The following is a 19,066-nucleotide window of genomic DNA, read 5'->3' as shown; positions in this document are numbered from 1 at the left end:
CTTTTAAACAGAACAGTACTCTTTTCACTTGGCTTGCAGTAGGCTATGTTTTAGTTCTTTAGTTGAAGATCAGCCATCCACTTGTAAATTAGTAGGGGATGTTAGTGCTTACATGGCCATAAGTTCAAGAAACCTCACTTTAGCTTTGCAGGGTTGACACACATGTCAATAAAGAGAATTTTTTTGATATCTGAATTTATGTTTAACACTTGAAATCCTCTTGGGATTGCATAATTGCAGAAACAGTTCTTGAACGTTAGGTGTGATGCACATCAGAGCCTTGTTGACCACTCAATACTTCTCTCTCCTGGAGCTGCTGTGATATCAGTGCTTCAGCTGGCCTGTGTAGTTTGTGACATTGTGCAGAACCTGGTAAGAGAGGAGAAATTTTAAAGTAATGGTAAATAAATTATTGTTTTCGTAGTTATTCCTGATATCTGTCTTTCAAGAGAGCCCATTTTGAGGTTTCAATTTTAATCCTAATTTCATATGTTGCAGGGGAGGGAAAACAGATTTTAAATTACAGTGCCTACCTGAGTGCTGCAGTGGAGTGCTTTTGCATTATTTGATTTCTTAACTTATTGCAGCATAAATGGGCATTTCTCACCCAATGTTGGGATATAGCAAATGCCCCTGTCTTCATTGTATTTAAGGAGCAATAGCCACTGCCCTCATGAAACCAGGGGAGAGGAAGTGCATACTCTGCTAAGAGGGACAGTGAATCATGAAATGTTTTGTGAAATCTGTAGACCAGTAGCAGTGACTAAAATGGCCTGGGGGAAGTTCCATAAACTCATGTGGAGTGCTTGCCTGAATTATAAATGAGGTTTAAGGCTTGAAAGCCTGTTGTTGTTAGTCTGACCACTGCTAGTTCTTACAGAAATGAACTCAAGTAGGGAGATGAGGATATTTTCTCAGCAACATTTTGATGTTCTTATTAAATTAAGACTGTCCATGTTAAAAAAAAAATGTCCAGTTAACCAGCACCTGTTTTGGAGATGAGAAAGTAATCTGCATCTAATAGGGAAATACATTAAGCTGCTTTTTTTTGCTCTGTCTCTTCCAGGTTTCAAGAGATGTGTTACAAGGCTTATCTAGCAATTCGGCAGCATGCCAATCTCTTCATAAACCTTTTCTCCATGATGCTTGGCTCAGGAATGCCAGAACTGCAATCCTTTGACGATATCGCGTACATCCGAAAGACCCTGGCACTGGACAAAACTGAGCAGGAAGCTCTTGAGTACTTCATGAAGCAAATGAATGATGCTCACCATGGTGGCTGGACAACAAAAATGGACTGGATCTTCCACACAATAAAGCAGCATGCTTTGAACTGAAATGAAAGCAAAGAAAACAAGAACTGGTAGCCCTCTTGGGTACTGCACTGTTAATACCCATTAGCAGCAAAGACTGGTTGCATAGGAATTGCACAAACCATGAACAACTTTGGAATTTATGGCAAGAAAAGAGATGAACTGTTCAGACAAGTGTCAAAAAATAATGTAAAACAGGGTTTCAGATAGCACTAAAATTGTACACTTCAAAAATTAAGCTTTAGTATGATGTGTGACTTCATGTTATGCCTTAAGCCCAAAAAGGTAAAGTTGGAAGGGTGTTTTCTTTTTCCATTTGATAGGATCCATTAGAAGGAAAAAGAAAATAGCAGTAGCATGAGCATAGAGTCCATCACATTTTACTTTAGATCTGGTACAGCAGTAGAGACTATGCTGGAGTGACAAGAGTGGATGAAAATTCAAGTGATAGTGAACATGATGTGGCACTCATGGTCTAGTAACTGTGGCAGTAGTGGATCAGAGGTTGGACTTGATCATCTCAGAGGTCCTTCCCAGCCCAGCTGCTTATATTTTCTGATTTAAATGCAACGTAGTTTGAAGGGAAAAAGAATTTCTTAAGCTTAAAGATCTAAAAACAGTAGTGAGAGGACAGTGCCTTTTAAATGTGCTCAGAGGCATTAACACTTAGGAGGTTTAGATGACCCCTGGATTTCTGGGTCCGTCGTCTGCACGGTTTCTGAAAGCAGTAGGAAATAGGCCCGTGCAGTATGGTGTTTCTTCTGCTCAGTATTTCTAGGGGTGCAATTCACACTTTCACAAAGAAACTCCCTATCATTCCCAAAAACTGACTAACTTGGAAATTGAATGGTCAGCATTGGGTTTAGTGCAACAGAGAGTTGTAGCGTTCATCTTAGGTTTGCTTTAATCTAACTTGAACTGAATAGATTTTTTTCATACATGTTTTCCAGAGCCTAAAGAAAGGTGAGTTATTAAAATTATTGAAAGATTATTTTTTTATAAAGGCTATTTATATAATAGGAACTGTTATTAATATATATTCTTTATTTACATGATTTGTCCAATATTCGTTCTTCTAATTTTGCAGCCCAGTTCTATCTGTCCAAGACTCCCATTTCTATTAACGTCACTGCAGGTGGCCAGATTTACTCCTAGGACCAAATTCAGCCCTGGTTAAAGAGGACGTGAGTACCACTGAAGTGCAGTGGGAGATAAACCCACTAATGCCAGAGGTGAACTTGGCCTAAGTCTCCTCAAAAATTTTCGGGCACTTCACATTAATGAAGTGATATGTTGGCTATTCAAGGAACATACATTTAAACCCTCAGTCTTTGTGTCCACCAATTCTCCTTTTTCTCCCTCCTCTGGAAGTGATTGTTTAATCCAGGGACAGGTGAATCAGAAATAGCAATTTAGATTTTCAATATGATCAATAATAAGCAGTTCAACGTACAGCAGATCTGCTGGCTAGCTCAATGCATGCAGAGTTACCAAACATTTTATAGCTTTGTCTGTTTTGTGTGTGCGTGCCTGTAATATATATTTGTAAATCTAGTTGTTGTCTTCTAACACTATTATTACGTGTGCAATCAATTAAATTGGCACCATTTTTGGAAACTGTTCAGAGTACCAAGGATTTCAGATTGCCCTTATGTATAACTTCAGGTAGGACTGTTTTTCTAATTATTAAACAGGTTTTTGAATTAATGAAGCCCATGATTCTGAGGGTGTTCACCCTAACATTTAAAACTTGCTAGATTGGCAGCACTTGGAGTGAATTCCAAAGGTCTGGGGCTTTTGGGGGTTCAACTCATTCACTTGCAAGCATGCACCGAGGTGCCACTCACAAAGTGCAATACCACATGTAATATAAAATATGCTGACAGCTGGTTTTAGATTAGAATATAGGTATATAAATAAAATGTACTTTGTGCAGGCTGTACTGATGAGGTAATGAGTGGTTGGCTTCATTTAGCAAAGTGTAATATACTAAAAATGTGCAATCAGTTACATTATGAAAGACCTTGGGGATTGTAAAGCCAAGACTTCAGTTTTTCAAGACACTTTCATAGTCAAGATCCTGCAGTTGGTTACTGTGCACGTGGATACTTGATGTTGTGGGGGGAAACCTGTTTTTGTGAAAACTACAGAAGTTCCAAGAATAGTATGGGGAATGTGAAGTTTTATTTCCTTACGTCTACTAAATATTTTGGAGTAGTCCAATAGACTTCTCATTGATCTTTTTATTGTCTGTTACATATTCCTTTCTGTTCATATTTTGACTCCTTCTAATGCTGGTCATACTTTCTAGAGCAAAATTACCCTTGTATATATTACTTTGCAGTCAACACACTCTTAATGATTTAGCTCTTTTAAACATGGCTTAGTTTCAGTTTGAATTTGGCTCACAAAATCTGAAACCCTGTTGGCTGTAACTCTTCATTTAACTGAGTAAAACATGTACAAATGCCACATTAGGTGCTATATTATCCTTATTTATCTGGTATTGAAACAATGTTTTACCTCATTTATCTAAGAGATGGTCAGCCTTTTCTAGCCTGGATGAAAAGGTCAACTCAAATTTATTGGATGTTAGTTATGAGCCCAACTTCTTTTGTATTTTGCCCCTTCGTAGCCATTTACCTCTGTAAATATAATTGTAGTGCATTCTGCACACTTTTTGAACAAACAGAAATGTGAGGAATCAGACTCTGTTTCCAAAAGTTAATGCAACGAAATGCTGTGCAGAAGCTGTAGAAGTTATGAGCATCAAATAGCAGAAGAAGGAAAGTTTCGCAGTGATACAGACACACTATGATTTGGGGTAATTTTAGGCTTTAATAAGTAAAAAAATTTTTAAAATCATTAAAAAAAAAAAGGTAGGAGAAGGTCATGGGCTTTAGCAGTTGTTCTGGCAGTTGTTAGCCAGGACAGGCATTTGAAGAACATTCTGCCAATATTTAAGGAAAATAAGTTATCCTTTTTTTTAACCTTCAAAGTGTTCGACCCGTATTATTACCTTATCCTGTTATGTCAGTGTTGTCCTGATGTAACTTCAGTGAAGATAGTGGAGGTACTGTTTACTTAGACTGGTATAAATGAGAGGAAGTCATCTCTTTGGTATCAGAAAGAAGATCTGCTTACAGACTGAAAGCACCTGTAACTGAGCTCTAGATTTTTAGAGATGGCTTGGAATTTAGATTTTCATCTTTTGACTATATCCACTTCATACAAATTTGAAAATGTTCCCTTTATTCTGAGAATCAGCTGCAAAAAAACATAAAGGAGCTTATTTTGAGCTTGAATTGAATCGGAACACCTTCCTCCTGCAAAACTTTGTGGTAGGAAGGGAGCCCTAGATTGGGCCATATGTTTTATTGCAAAGCATTAGGAAATGCTGATTTAGTGAAATACAAATTTAAAAACCAGTAACTTTTTCAACTGTGAAGCTATGTTTAATTTAGTGTTAGAACAGACTGCTGATGATTAGCTTTTCTTAAAAATATATTCTTTGCTTTCTTAAAGACAGCAGAAAAAGCACCTCTACTGACTTTCATGTGCACACTTTTCTGTTCTGAAGGGGTGCAGTAGTAGTTTTTTCATAGACGAAATAGACCTTAAATACCATGTTTAAAATAAGAAAGCATTTAAATAAAACCAAAATTGTTACTGGTTTGGCATCTTGTGGAGAAGATATAAGCCTTGAATATTAAGGGCAATATAGAAATTACCAAGGTTATAGAGAACTTGGTATGTGATGACCCTGCTGATGACAATAGAGAGGGTTGTTTGGTTTGTTTTGGTTTGTTTGGTTTTTTTTCAGCTTCACTTTTTATGTAAAATACTAAATGCCCTTTCGTGGTCAGTAGCCCATGTTTGTTGACAATTTGAAGGTATGTTCTTTGCTTTGTCATTTTCTACCTGGCACGTTCCAATGTCTGTTCTTAGTAATAATTATTAATTCCTCCTGTTTTGCATGTCTGTACAGGTTGCAGACCTGGGCTGGACCCATTCAAAAATAATTATCAGAAAAGCCACTTGACATTACTATTTTGTGGATGTTTTGACATCTTTGAAAGGCATCTTTCAAGTTAATGAAATTGGTGTGGTATTATAGAAAGAATTGTACCTTGCTGCTTCTAAGATTATTACTTTTGTTAACTTCCACATTTCTTTTTCTTGGCTTAGTTTTACTTGAATGGAAGAACCACACTTGTTTGGTTTTGTTTTGGTTTTTTTTTTAATACTATATAGCTGTGGATGTTGTTGCATATTGTTGAATCCCAACTTGATTTTGCAATACATGTTTCATACAAATTATGTATTTGTATCTTTTTGTTTTTGTGCTGAAAGTTCTCAGTTTGGGTAAGGCTCTATCTGTCAGAAATAGTGTAGAGATCACCGAGGTCACCACCCCTGCAGTTGTTGTTGGTTTTCTGAATGTTTTGTTTTATTTTTTACATTTGTGTTAATGAAGGGAAGCCAACTGGAAACTGGATGCATAAGCTTTTCAACTGCATAGGGTAACCAAATCTGTAGGTGCTCTGGTCTTTGAGAAATTCTGATATTACATTATGCTGATTATAAGACTGACTTCATCAGAATCACTCTGGATTCACAACAGCATATGAAATCAGTATATAGAATTTATATATATAAGTCACAGATGACTTATGACTCATTATGAAAGGTGTTCTCTTAATGAGAGAAATGTTTACTGGCAGCCCATTTAAACCCTTCACAATTTTACTTGGAAACAGTCTAACCAGCCTTTTTAGCTCTCCATAACTAATCTTGTCGATAGTTACTTTCATTCTTGAGAATTACAAGATTTCTTATTGCTTGTTAGCTTAAATGTTTCCTCTTCCTGCTCTTTTGTACTACACTTACTTGCTGAACCCACACTCAGGAAAATCTGTTTTCCTTTATTTTCAGTACAGTATTCTTCACTTGAGAGCTGTGTGGGGTAGACTTTCCAAAGTACAAGGTGTTACTGTGTTAGCACTCCTGACTCAAAGCCAGAAGTGCCTCTTAACTTTTTCCTTCCCTCTCTTGCCCATAGCATAAGAACACATAAAATATTTGTTGGAGATGAGTAGAAGCAATGTTCTGCTCATCCTTTGAAACTAGCATTCTCATTGGTTTGTATCAACATGTCTTAAGTTTAAGTGTCCTTACTTTTACTTCTGTATGTGATGCAATATTCCTGAGATATAAAGAAGGCAAAAAATATAGTCTTGACTCCTCCTGTGATTCTGATGCTGGTTCCATAGTAGCTGTAAACTGGCTTAGGAACCATTCAGTTCAGTTTTGTCAGGACCCTGATACAGTAACAAAATTAACCACAGTTAAACTTGACTTAATAGTATTGCTGAAATAGCCTAATTAAAGCAGAAGCTATTTCTCCTAAGAATCTCATATCTGCTATAGTTTACTTAATCCTTAAAAGCCAAAACAGATTATTCATGGATTCTGCTTTGTTTCTTTGGTGTAAATACTCATAATCTATTTCTAAGCTTTATTAATTGTTCTGTGTCTTGAATTATCAGCTGCCCCAGGCTGTCCAAAGTTGGTTGACTGTTTCAGATGGAGAAGGGGAAAGAAAAGGAAAACAGGAAAAGATCAGTTTTCTCTTGTCTTACAGCTGCCATGATCCAAATTCTTCTCTTGTGAAGCTAAATGTGTAACTGATCATCTGGGAGCATCATCCTTTCCTCTTGTCCCTTTGCACAGTTATAACTGAATATTCACATGTACCATTGGCCTCTATTTCCCTGGTGTAAAAAAGGATTTAAAATATACACAGCTGCAGGCTGACATCCTCAATTCTCATACTTGAAATTTTGGACATCTGGTTGGCATTGCAACTGGCACCACAATTGTAAGAACTTTGATGGAATCTCACAGAATTGTTGAGGTTGTCTCAGACCTTTGGAGATCATCTAGTCCAGCTTCCTTGCATTCAAAGCAAGGTTAGCTGGAGCAGGTGGCCCAGGACATTTTCCATTTGGGTCTAGAGTCTGCCCAGGATAGAGGGACCTATAGTAAAAGTCTTTTTCTTAATGTTTTTATGAAATTTCTTCTGTTTCATTGCCTCCATCCTTTCATTGGCCAGCACTAAGGAAAGCCTTCCTCTCCATCAAGTATTTATACACATTGACAAGATGCCACTTGAGCCTTCTCCTCACCAGTTAAGCAGTGCCAGCTCTCAGCCTCCACTCCCATCTCTTTATTATTTTCATGTCCCTTTGCTGGACCTCTTCCCAGGTTGAGAATTTCTTTCCATTCCCTGCCCCCGTTGCTCTTCCTAAGGCAGCCCAGGATGCTGTTGACATTTGGGATAAATATTGCCCAGGAAGGTGTGATCTCTTGATGTCTGTGTTGCTTTGTTCAAGGTGGTAGCAGTTACGTGTCTGCATCAAAAGGAGAGCTTAACACCCACCAATGCTTGAAATATCTTTTAAAAATGAGACAATTATCTTTGAAATAACCACTACTGGGGGGTGGGGGAAATGTTGCTGTGTGTATGTCATTCTTTATGAAAGATCCTGTGGTAAAGTAGTTAGAAAGCAAGACATTTTTGTAATTATGGGCCAAAAAAAAGTGTTTTAAGATGCAGTAAGATGCATGTGTTGTCATACTGAGAACAGTCTTGCAGTACCCTTTTTATTAAAAAAAAAAAAAACAACAAAAAAAACCCCCAAAAAAGCCCCTATCCCCTTACACAAAAAGAACCCTTTTTTTCCCCTTCTGCTGTACTCCTCAAGAAAAAAAGTTTGGCCTATGATACTATTGTAGTTCATGTTCATGGAAATCTGTAAAAAGTCTGCTTTTTATTTATCTTCACAGTCTGTATCACATGTTTATTAAAAAAGAAAAAAAACTGCTTTGGTTTTTATCACACTTTCGAGTGCTAATGTGTATACTAACAAAATTAAAATAATATGGTTGGTACACTTGTGAATTCTGAAGTGAGAATTTAAGGAATCTTCAGTCTTGGGGTGATTTGGTGTTGCAGCTTTGCTGTTGAAAAAGGCAAGAAGGAAGGAGCTGATTTTTGGGAGAGGGAGAGAATAGAAATAGAATTTTCCTTATTTATGAATGGGAAGTCATAGGTGTACATGGCATTCATCCATGCACATGCTGATCCTTGAAAGAAGGTAACATATTAGATATGAGCTGTAGAAGTTGTGAGAAGAAATATGTTATTTGAAGTGTTTCAGCTGGATGGTTTTTATGCCACTGCTAAACCACTCTGGTTTGCTTTATGAAAATATCATTCATACTTTCATTACCAAAACTATATATTTTTTAAAGAAAAAGGTCAAGCCTGTTTGTATTTTTGTATCCAATATGAATTTTGAAAGACAGAGGAGCACACCTGGAAAATCACTGGAAATGTAGGAGAACAGAGCTGCACCAGAACTGCTTCTGTGGATGTGTTGGTGGTCTTTGGACTTCAGTTGCTAAAAAGCTGAGGTGAGGTTTTTTTTCTTCCTTCTTCAGCTATGAAATGCTTAGGAATGGGGGTTACCTGGTTTAAAATGCACAGGATTGTTCAGAGAAAGGTGATGGTTGGTTCTTGTTCAAATATAAATGTTAGACTTTACTGCCCTTACCATGGTGTGATTTTTGTAGGAGTTCTCTAGGTCTCAGTCCCCAGAGCATCAAAAAATTATGGAACACTTGTGAAATTTTGCCAGTGAAACAGAAGAATGATTTGCAATGGGGGAAGTTTGCTTTAGCCAAGGATCTCAGGGAGCCCTCCTGATGTTATGCTCAGAAATCTGCCTGGTTTCCAGCCTGCATGGGAAAGGCTTGATCCAAAATCCGAGTCCATGTAACAAGAGCAAGAAAACTGATGCTAGAAAAGGTATCCCTGTTAACCTCCTATGTGTCCTTTCAAACTAATGAATTGACCTTCAGCAAAGATTGTAGCCATGAGCTACACTTACTGATGTAATTGAAGAAAAAGTTCACCCTGCTTTTATGTTGGTGAAGAGAAATTCCTGGGAAATAAGATGAGGAACATTTGTGTTGCTCTTCTAAAGCATAGGGGGGGATATCATGTAGGCTTCTCTGTATTTCTAGTTGGAATGGGTTCTGAGTGATTAAAACCTGATCCAGAGCTGGCTGAACATCTCAGGCATGACATGTTGAGAGTTTAGAAAAGTGAGACTTGTTTAGAATTATCTGCATAAAGCATGGGTGAAGCTGTTTGATGCCTGTGGCTTTGAACTGCATCTGCAGCTTCAAAAGGGGATCCTCCTCAGATGTTTTTCCTTCGCTCAAAGTCTTGTCTTTGTCTCTAGCCTTGGTAGTGTTCAGCTGTGTGTGTGGAGAAGAAACCAATCAAAAGGTACAGAAATGTGTTTGGTTTTGTCGGTAGTGACTTGGTTACCCTTGTTCTGCTTCACCTAACGGGACTGAATTGAAAAGGAAGGGCTTGGGTTTGTTTTTTTTTTTCCTTTTTCCTTTGGCAATTTATGGATTGTTGCTGCCTTCAGCTGAAAAGTGGAGAAAGTGCTTTCCCATATAAATGCTTAAAAAAAACAAAAAACTTTTGTAAAAAGTGGGAGAAATATGTGGGCATCCACTTATTTGAATGGTTTCAGCCAGCTTATAGAACACAAACACAAGCTATCCTGGACAATTCTCTGCTCCTGTCACTGGAATAAACAGCAGAACACAAACTGAAGTGGGATGCCTGGATCTTGTACTAAATCACATCACCCTAAAGACAGGGTTCCAGCTTTCAGGACAAAGGCCAAAGGTAGGATTTTATAAAGACACTAAGTCCTGTTTCAGATTCCAGCTGAGGCCAGAAGCAGAGTAATTTTTTATTATTTTTTTTTTTCTTTAATCACTGGAGCAACAGTATAGGAGGGGAGTTGTGGTTTCTCCACTAACTGAAAGCTTGATCTTAACATTAGATAGCTTCAGGCTAATCCAGAGCAGAATACCTCAGTGAATGAAATGCTTGGAAAAATTCCATGATCTATTTAGTCATCAAATTAAGTGACTGTCATGGTCACTTTTATCTTTAAAAGCAAGTTACTATTTTGAAAAGTAAGATGCTGTTTGAAAATACTCTGCTTTGTGGCTAAATGTAACTTTGATTGCTCCTTATTGTGGGAAAAAAATAATAAGAAAAAAAAGTGCAAAAAGGGGGATCCTTTTGTGCTTCTGAATTTGGAACTCTTTGAAATGGGGAAAGTTGCTTATTTAATTCTCCAACCCCTGTGTTTTACTGACTCTCCCATACACCAGCTTTGGAGGCTAAGAGCTGCATTGCTCCAAAAACTCACCTTGTGCCTGAGGAGGTTGATGTCCAAGCCTCTCCCGTTGCCCCCGGGAGGAGCTGATGGCGGGAGGAAGGCCCGGGTCTGGGCCTGGGCCCAGTGGGAGTTTGGTTTCACCCCTCCGGTTGCTATGGCAACGGGCCGGGGGTCAGCAGGCACCGTCCCCCCCGAGGCCGCCAGGGGGCGCCATGGCGGCGGCCGCCGCGCGACCCCGCCCCGCCCCTTCCCCCGCGGGGAGCGGCTCCTCCGGCGGCGGCCGCGGCCCCGGGCCGGGCGCGGAGCTGCAGGTGAGTCCCGGCGGGGAGCGGCCGCCAACGGCCCCGGTGAGCCCCGGGGATCCGCCGGTGATCGCCTCCCTCCGACCTCTCACCCCGCTGGGCGCGGCCCCCCCCCCCCTCCAACTCCCGCCGCCGTTCCCCCATCTTAGCCCTGGCCCCGGCGCCATTTGAAGCGCGTCCCGCACTCCCGGTCACGGCTCCGCGGGCGCTTCCCCGTTCTTACCCGGCTGGGCCTGCGGCGCCCTCTCCCATCCTAGCCCTGGCCCCGCCGCCGGAACGTGGTTGCGGCCTCGCCCCTGCCCCCGGCTCCGCGCCTCCCCGCCGCTGCCCCGGGGCGGAGCGGAGCGGAGCGGCTCGTTTGCCGCCATCCCGCTCGCCGCTCCCCGCTGCGGTCTCCGTGCAGGCCGCGGCCGGCTCGGGGACGGGGTCTCGGTTTTTAGGGCCTTTATGGCCTCCCCCATCACTGCGCCGAGAGGGATACACGGGGGGGGAATAACTGGAGTGAGTGTCCCCATGGGCCGATCCGCGGGGAAAAGGCTGAGCCGGGCGAACTGGGATGAAGGTTGCGGTCCCAGTAGGGTGTGGAGTCTTCCCTCACGGTCACAAAAAGCGATGGGGGTGTTTGGTGCTTCTAGACCATGATATAATGTCAAAAAAAAAGTTTTTTTCCATGTTGATCATCCCTTAAAATAAAATTTCCATCTAGACAAACCTATTTCATATCACGACAACAGCAGTTACTTGATGAGGGGCTTTTTTCCCTTCTTCTATCTCAGGTGGGAGCACTATAAGATCCTGGGCCTGTAAGTGCTCAGGTGTTACAGTAAAGCACATCAGATTCCATGTTTGCAGCCCTTTCTTCTTCAAAACTGTCTGGGACAGTGTATAGCCCAGCTGCTTTTGGTGTTGTCTCCAAATATTTTTCTGTTTGTTAGGAGCTGCCAAGTGCACTGAAAGCCAAGTAACCTGGGGGAAAATAATACTCTACTGCATCTGCCTCATTAATTTTTATGCTCTAAACGGAAATTAATGATCAACTGTTAGTGTTGTTTTCTAGCTTCAATTTCACAGCTTTATTCTTTGAAATACTTAGGTTGCCCGATATTGTTTTGTGCTAAAGTTTTAAAGTGTTTCAAAATGCTGTTACTCCCGCAGTTACAATGTTCTTCAGCTGATATATTCACTACATTTGGGAGCTGTACAGCCATCAGCTTCTTAGCTTCTCTGCTGACCAATACTGAAGATCATTTTAGGTAAGAGACCATGACATTTGTTACGATTTTCAACATGAAAACTTTATCTAAAGGGGTTTATCTTAAGCTTTCTGGTCTCTTACTGAAGGCATCAGTGCTGAATTGCAGGTTACATGGAATGCCTGGAGTCCTGACCTGTCTGTCTTTATGGTGATCCTTCTTTTTTTCCAGGACAGGAATACAGAGCTGGAGTTCATTAGTTGTGTGCATCTAATGTATTCTTATCTGTAACAAAATGGACTGGAGGGGCAGAAGAGGGAGTAGGAAAAAAAAACCTCTTTGTGCTTAATGTATAGATTTTCAGTATGTTTGCATTGCTTCATAATGTAATGAAAGATGAGGTACATAGAAATAAGTCTGTCTAATACTTTAATGTTTTCACTTTACAGTTAGCTTAGGCTATTCAAAATGAACGAACATCCTAAAAAGAGGAAAAGGAAGACTCTACACCCTTCTCGATATTCAGGTAAGTCTGGAGCTTGAGTTAGGTACACTTGGTAAGTTTATTTATTTTCAGAATAATTACTTTGTACTGAGAAGGGACCCCATGTGCTAATACATGGAAAATCAGTAACATGAAGGGTGGGGTAAGAAGTCTTAGCCTGACCACTTTCAGTCAGTGCATCTGAACAGTCTTGTTCTGTACTTCCAGCAAATGGGAAATTAATACAAGCTACAAAATGACAATTAATCTGCTAAGACACAAGGGAAGGAGTTTTCCAATAGCTGGGATGGGGGTCTGCAGCACGGAATGAACTGTGCTCCTGTTGAGGTCCTCAGTGGGATCATGTTGTATCTGATACAAAGTTATCAGGCCAGCATGGAATTCTGCCAACTGGAGAAGTAAAAATGTAGCTGGTGAAGAGAATCTTGGTGAACATCAATTACATATATAGCTACATCAATTTGCTGGTATTAAAACTCTTTTGTTGTTGTTTTAGATTCTTCAGGTGCAAGCAAATACATAGACAACAGTGGCATTTTTTCTGACCACTGCTATAGTGTCTGTTCTATGAAACAGCCAGATATGAGGTTCTCTGAAAGCAGAGGTAAGACTACATTTTGTTCTGCAATCCTGTATTAAGTGTCTTATGCTCCTATTTGTAGAAGCAAATAAAATATACCATATGTAGTGGGTGGCTTCTGAGCATCATTGTGATCTGGTATGCCTTAGACTAGGGGAAGGTTGTTTGTTACAGTTGAAATACAGTTTTCAAAGTGAACAATAATGCTGACAAAGAGATCCTTCAATTTTACAGCATTTGTAATGATTATTAGCAGACATTTAGATCCTTATGAATAAATTTTTCTTTAAGATTTTTAGACTTCTTTAAGTCTAGCTAGGTAACATAAGACTGGTGTAAATAAATTGAGACTTCACATGAGCTTCACCAACAACTGCATTAAACTGTACTTGGTGTTTACAGAAAACCAAATGCATTTCTATACAACATCCACTACAGCATGTAAAATTTAGCTGTGCAAATATAGACATGGATTTTTATTATATTTATTGTTCTTTTCATTCAAATTAACAAGCAAGTCTCCAGAAGTCCTAAAAAATACTATTTTTAAATCTGATGTCCTAGGTTATTTAATAACGGTTTTGTATTTCAAATGACAATGTTTTTTCCAGTGTAATTACCTGACTAATTTTGCTGAATTTTTAAAGACAGAGTTGCCACTTTTTGAATTATCTTGCTGTCTTTCATATGTATAGAAATATTTGATAAAGTATTTATTGTTAGTCTCTTTAACGTAGATGATAATGTGATAGCATACAAATTTATGCAACTAGAGTTAGTAAATAAGGAATGTGGTTAAAGAATCATGATGATGGTAGTAGAGACAAATTATTACAAGAAAATCCTTCTCTTCTCTTTGCAGGTAGATACCACAGTCCTGTGCAGAGCTTAGACACAGATGATGATGGGAGTCCAGTGCATGCTGGGACTTCTCACTGGAGTGGGTCACATTCAAATGTTGTGGGGATGCACTACACAGACCCTAAAAAAAAGGACAAAGGTAAAGGTCAATGTGTATTTGCAGCTTAAGTGCTAAGAAGCTGGAAAGAACAGCTGCTGGCTTTTGATGTAACTTTCCTGCTTTGATGAAGAGGTAGAGGACTTGTAGATTCTTTATTTGTTAGTTAAACATAAAACATAGTCTAGCTGGGGAAAAATAACTCCTTTTTGTATTCACTATAATTCACCAAAAAGTTATTTTTTTGCATTTTGCAGGGCTTCCTTAACCTTTTGCTTTTATTATCTGTTTTCTTCAACAGAGAAAGGTACAAATAACGGTATGTGCAGAGACTTATGTGATTCACCTATATTCAGTGATAGCCCTACAGAAGAAGAGAAACCTCTAGATATTCAAACTGTAGAAATTTCTACAACAGAAGTGAATGCTGTAGAAGTTCATGACATAGAAACACAAACTGTGTCACCTGAGAAGCTAGAAGCTGAGGACCTAGAGGATATCCCTCTGGAAACCTGCAAAATGTTTGAGAAGAACCAGGCTTTAAATATCACAGCTCAACAGAAGTGGCCTTTGCTGAGAGCCAACAGCAGTGGCTTATACAAATGTGAGCTCTGTGACTTTAATAGCAAGTACTTTTCTGATTTAAAGCAGCACATGATCCTGAAGCACAAGACGTGTACGGACACTCATGTCTGCAAAGTTTGTAAAGAAAGCTTCTCCAGCAAAGTGCAGCTCATTGAACACGTGAAACTGCATGAGGAGGATCCCTACATCTGTAAATATTGTGATTACAAAACGGTGATATTTGAGAATCTGAGTCAGCACATAGCAGACACTCACTTCAATGACCACCTCTACTGGTGTGAGCAGTGTGACATGCAGTTCTCCTCAAGCAGTGAGCTGTACCTGCACTTCCAGGAGCACAGCTGTGACGAGCAGTATCTGTGTCAGTTCTGTGAGCATGAGACAAATGACCCAGAAGATCTCCACAGCCACGTGGTGAACGAGCACGCGTGTCGACTGATAGAGCTGAGTGACAGCTACCACAACAAGGAGCGTGGACAGTACAGTCTCATAAACAAAATCAGTTTTGACAAGTGCAAAACTTCTTTGTGTGCCAAGTGTGTGGCTTCAGGAGCAGGCTGCACACAAATGTCAACAGGGCACGTAGCTATTGAACACACAAAATATTCCCTCATGTTTGTGATGACTGTGGGAAGGGCTTTTCAGGTATGTTGGAATATTGCAAGCATTTAAGCTCTCATTTATCTGAAGGGATTTATTTGTGTCAATACTGTGAATATTCAACAGGACAGATTGAAGACCTTAAAACTCATTTGGATTTCAGGCATTCAGCAGATTTGCCTCATAAATGTACTGATTGTTTAATGAGGTTTGGAAATGAAAAAGATCTTTTAAGTCATCTTCAGATACATGAGACAGTGTGATAACTTTTTTCCCCTGTAATCAGTTTCTTAAAATTGGAATTAATTTCCATTCAAAGAAATGTGATATTAAATACAATTTTAACAGCAATTATACAAATCTAATGTTGTTATCTTTATCATCTAAGCATGAATAACAACCTGGTGTTGTGAATTTCCTTCCCTGGGAGTTTCAATAGGAATAATCACATTTAGAGTGTGATGGATTGGGTCTTGGGGGGGGTAAGGGGAGTGGGAGTAGTTGCATGTTGTGATGGCAGTTCTGCTGGTCATCCTGCACTTTCACATAGAATGGCTCATAGAATCATAGAATGGTTTGGCTTGGAAGGGACCTAAAAGATCACCCAGTTCCAGCCCCCCTGCATGGGCAGGGACACCTCCCACCAGACCTGGTTGTTCAAGGCCCCATCCACCCTGGCCTGGAACACTTCCAGGGAGGGAGCAGCCACAGCTTCCTTGGGCAACCTGTGCCAGTGTCAATCTGATGTTGTACATGTAGCATACAAGACAAGTTCTTGAGTTTAGAAAGGGGTAAAGAGAAAGGTAACATCGAGTTCCATGCTTCAGTAACTCCATGCTGATCTCAACTGCATATCCAGCTCATGTTTTGCTCTGTGGCAGCAGGTCACTATGCTAATGTTTGGCAAATTGTCCCAGCCTGACAAAGATAAGGTTGTTCCAAATATTCCTGGGCATGGATGTCTCCAAATTCATAGACCAGCCTGCATTTCCCACCTTATGCTTTTGATAAGCTTTTAAAATTGCCCTGTATTTCTCCTGGGGTACCTATCTGATCTCATAATTAACATTCTTTGTTCTGTGTTTAATTTCACCTCCTGTCTGTGGGACTATCCAACAACCCTTTCTTCCACACATTTACTGCAGATCTCCCACATAATTTTTACCTCCTTTATTTACCTTCAGTTCCTATCTTTTAATGCACCAAGGAGACACACATTGCTTGTGTGTAGATGAAGTCATGTTTCAAGAAGTAACTGTAAGAGAATTTGCAATGTGATCCAGCTGAAAATGTACACTGTTATTCTCATATATAAAATCCTAATTTAGCTCTTGCTGAAATGATGTATGTCACCAACCTCATTTAGAGCAAGCCTCTGTTAGTTTATAATTGTATTATTATAATTCTGTACATTTACAATTAGCTTTCCACTGCTAATATCTTAGGATAGTTATATTAATGCTGTAAATTTAAAATTTCTCATGTACACTGGGCTTGAAACACTGGTACTGCACAAAAATTGTAATAATTTAAACTTTGAAAATATTCCCCACAGCTGTTCAGGTTAGATAGTGCTGTCCTGCCATTATAATCTTCAGAAGTGAATTTTTACAGTTCATTCTGTAGCTGTATTTCTTTGTGAGTGGATACTTGGACAGATAAAAATAAGGGTGAGGTAATTTATTTAGATTGTGCTAGTTATAAGGGTGAGATGACCTGTAAATTTTAATGGTGGATCTGACATTTCTTTGTGCATTGATTGTAAATCTGTAATGTAAGATTGTCTAATGCAAGCTTTGTATAGATATAATTAATGTTTAAAACAGTTCTTGATCAGTGAGATTTGGTGTTACCAGCTTGAAGGCAATGAGTCTTTGCAATGGATTTTTAAAGGTAAGGATAAAATTGACTAAATACAGTCAGTTTATGGAAGTTCTGATTCTAGAGAAGCATTTCTGGGAAGTCTACTATGAACCAGTTAGCATGTATTTTTTTTGTAGGAGGCAAGACTGCTTTCCCCATTTTGGAATGCTGATTTACTGCTAAATCTTCTGTGTAGTCATTGAAAAGGGCAACCTGATGGTATCTTGACTATATTTTATTAGCTTTTTGTACAGAAAATTACAATGTCTGTAGCAGAATTGTTTATATCATATTTTGAGCACAGGGATCCTGACTGGCTTAAAATGGTAGCAATAATATAATTAACAAAGCACTACTAAGCACTATTATATGCAGAAAGTTAATTTTGTTCATATGGGTATAAATGGGAGGGGAATGCTGGTTCTCCTGAACTTTGCTCTTGGTGATGACGCACAGGTGAGCCCTGGAGAAAATGCTGCTCCAGGGTACAGTGGCAAGAAATAGAAAAAAGACTTTTAAAAAGGAATAATAATAAAAAAAAAATGTAAGCTTCAGAAGTTTATCTGTTTGTATACACCAGCACTGTGTCCCACACAGGAAAGGTGGTCTTGTAAAAGGACAGAGCCCTGTCAAACAGAGAACTTGCTTGTTGACTCCTGAATAACTTCATACCTAACTTTTGAGTTGATCTAGTTGTAATTTATAAACTGGGAATGAAAATAATACCCTATGGAAATGTTGTGAAGCCAAATTATGCCTAAAATGCACCAAGTTTTTCTTAGGTTGGCTTTTATAAATAAGAGAATGATGTTAGTATTTCTTTTTAATATCTGTCAGAACATAAATAGAAATGTACAGGAGTAGCTGGACTCATTTTACCTTAGCAGAAACACGAGTATCAGCTCTCACATGATCAGCATGCTAAAACAAGAAAGATACTGAGCAGTTTAAAAAAAAAAAAAAGGTAATGAGTGGAGTCTAGAGTTGGAAGACAGAAAGGAATGGCTGTACTTGCCAAGGACAGTATGTCATTCCCCTCAAAGGGAACAAACCCATCAAAGGGAAGACAAAAGTTTGGTTTATTTATGTGAAGAATGTAAGTGGAAGGTCAGTGCTCTGACATTGCTGCACCAAGGTGATCTCTGCTGGTCTGACACTGCCAGAGACTTTAAAGTTGTGTTTAACTCCACAGCTTAGGCAATTCCTCTCCTTCAATGAGGGAAATTGACCATGGGAATAGGAAGTGTGCCAGCATTATTTTTATTTGAGATACTCTGCACCACATGCACTGACAACCTGCAAGGTTCATCTCTATGTCAAGAGCAGCGTTCTGCCTAGAAGCTATAAAAAAACCACAAGGTTGGTTTGGGAAGTGTTTTCTACTTGGGAATAATTTGTTTCATTCTTTGCTTTTCAGACTTTTGAGCTGATAGATGTGTGTGATGTACTTCAGCTTCCCAAATCATGTTTGTTACTGAACAAAAGAATTTTTTATATGGAAGATTGTTGACTTCAGCATTGAAATCCCACTAATTATTAGAAAATTATAAAATACAACAAATGAGTTCTTAAGTAATGTGTTATGTGTAATGCTTTTAAGTGTCATGGATTTTCATTGTTTGTCGTCGTTTCCCATGTTCTCATGCTCTTGTATCAGATGTATGCATTTTCTGTGCTTTTTAACCCTTGCAAATACTTCGAGTTTGTAATTTTAGCGGACTTTCATTAAACCAAGTTGCGGGCAGCACGCAGGAACCCCAAGTCGTGCGTCGTTGTCTTTGTTTTAGCTCCCTGGGGGGGCTCAAGGGCTGGGTGTATTCTCAGGGGCAGAGGAGCGGACTCACAGACAGACCCCGCTTCACCTCAGACGCCTTCCCCTCACGGGGCTC

The 19,066-nt window shown here is 39.5% G+C and overlaps 2 protein-coding genes across 5 annotated transcripts in view; both read left to right on the top strand.

Moving 5' to 3' along the window:
* The window catches only part of PIK3CA (phosphatidylinositol-4,5-bisphosphate 3-kinase catalytic subunit alpha), a 40,887-nt gene extending 32,610 nt beyond the window's left edge, over window positions 1-8,277 (top strand). For 3 of the 4 annotated variants that reach the window (XM_030456496.1, XM_030456497.1, XM_030456498.1), the window contains one exon: window positions 1,067-8,277. In XM_030456496.1, coding sequence (XP_030312356.1) covers window positions 1,067-1,337 — 271 coding nt within the window. In that variant the 3' untranslated portion in view covers window positions 1,338-8,277. The remainder of the gene's footprint in view (window positions 1-1,066) is intronic. The other variant, XR_003987914.1, reaches the window with a different exon arrangement.
* A 2,563-nt stretch (window positions 8,278-10,840) lies between these two features.
* ZNF639 (zinc finger protein 639) lies at window positions 10,841-18,938 on the top strand. The gene is made up of 7 exons (XM_030456499.1): window positions 10,841-10,906; window positions 12,049-12,146; window positions 12,536-12,612; window positions 13,088-13,195; window positions 14,034-14,171; window positions 14,431-15,359; window positions 18,595-18,938. Exons 3-7 carry the CDS (start codon window positions 12,555-12,557, stop codon window positions 18,685-18,687), a joined length of 1,326 nt encoding a protein of 441 aa, XP_030312359.1. The 5' UTR covers window positions 10,841-10,906; window positions 12,049-12,146; window positions 12,536-12,554; the 3' UTR covers window positions 18,688-18,938.
* Window positions 18,939-19,066: the final 128 nt, after the last annotated feature.

The sequence above is a fragment of the Calypte anna genome, chromosome 9, assembly GCF_003957555.1.
Source record: "Calypte anna isolate BGI_N300 chromosome 9, bCalAnn1_v1.p, whole genome shotgun sequence".
NCBI lineage: Eukaryota > Metazoa > Chordata > Aves > Apodiformes > Trochilidae > Calypte > Calypte anna.
Note: the sequence above shows the minus strand (reverse complement) of the source record. Positions and strands in the feature narration are given on the sequence as shown.

Bases quoted from the DNA above. Each gene is read 5' to 3' on its own strand.
- ZNF639 (XM_030456499.1), top strand. From the start codon at position 12,555: ATGAACGAACATCCTAAAAAGAGGAAAAGGAAGACTCTACACCCTTCT. The intron at 12,613-13,087 runs GTAAGTCTGGAG...TTGTTGTTTTAG, and splicing joins ACACCCTTCTCGATATTCAG to ATTCTTCAGGTGCAAGCAAA. The intron at 14,172-14,430 runs GTAAAGGTCAAT...TTTCTTCAACAG, and splicing joins CCCTAAAAAAAAGGACAAAG to AGAAAGGTACAAATAACGGT.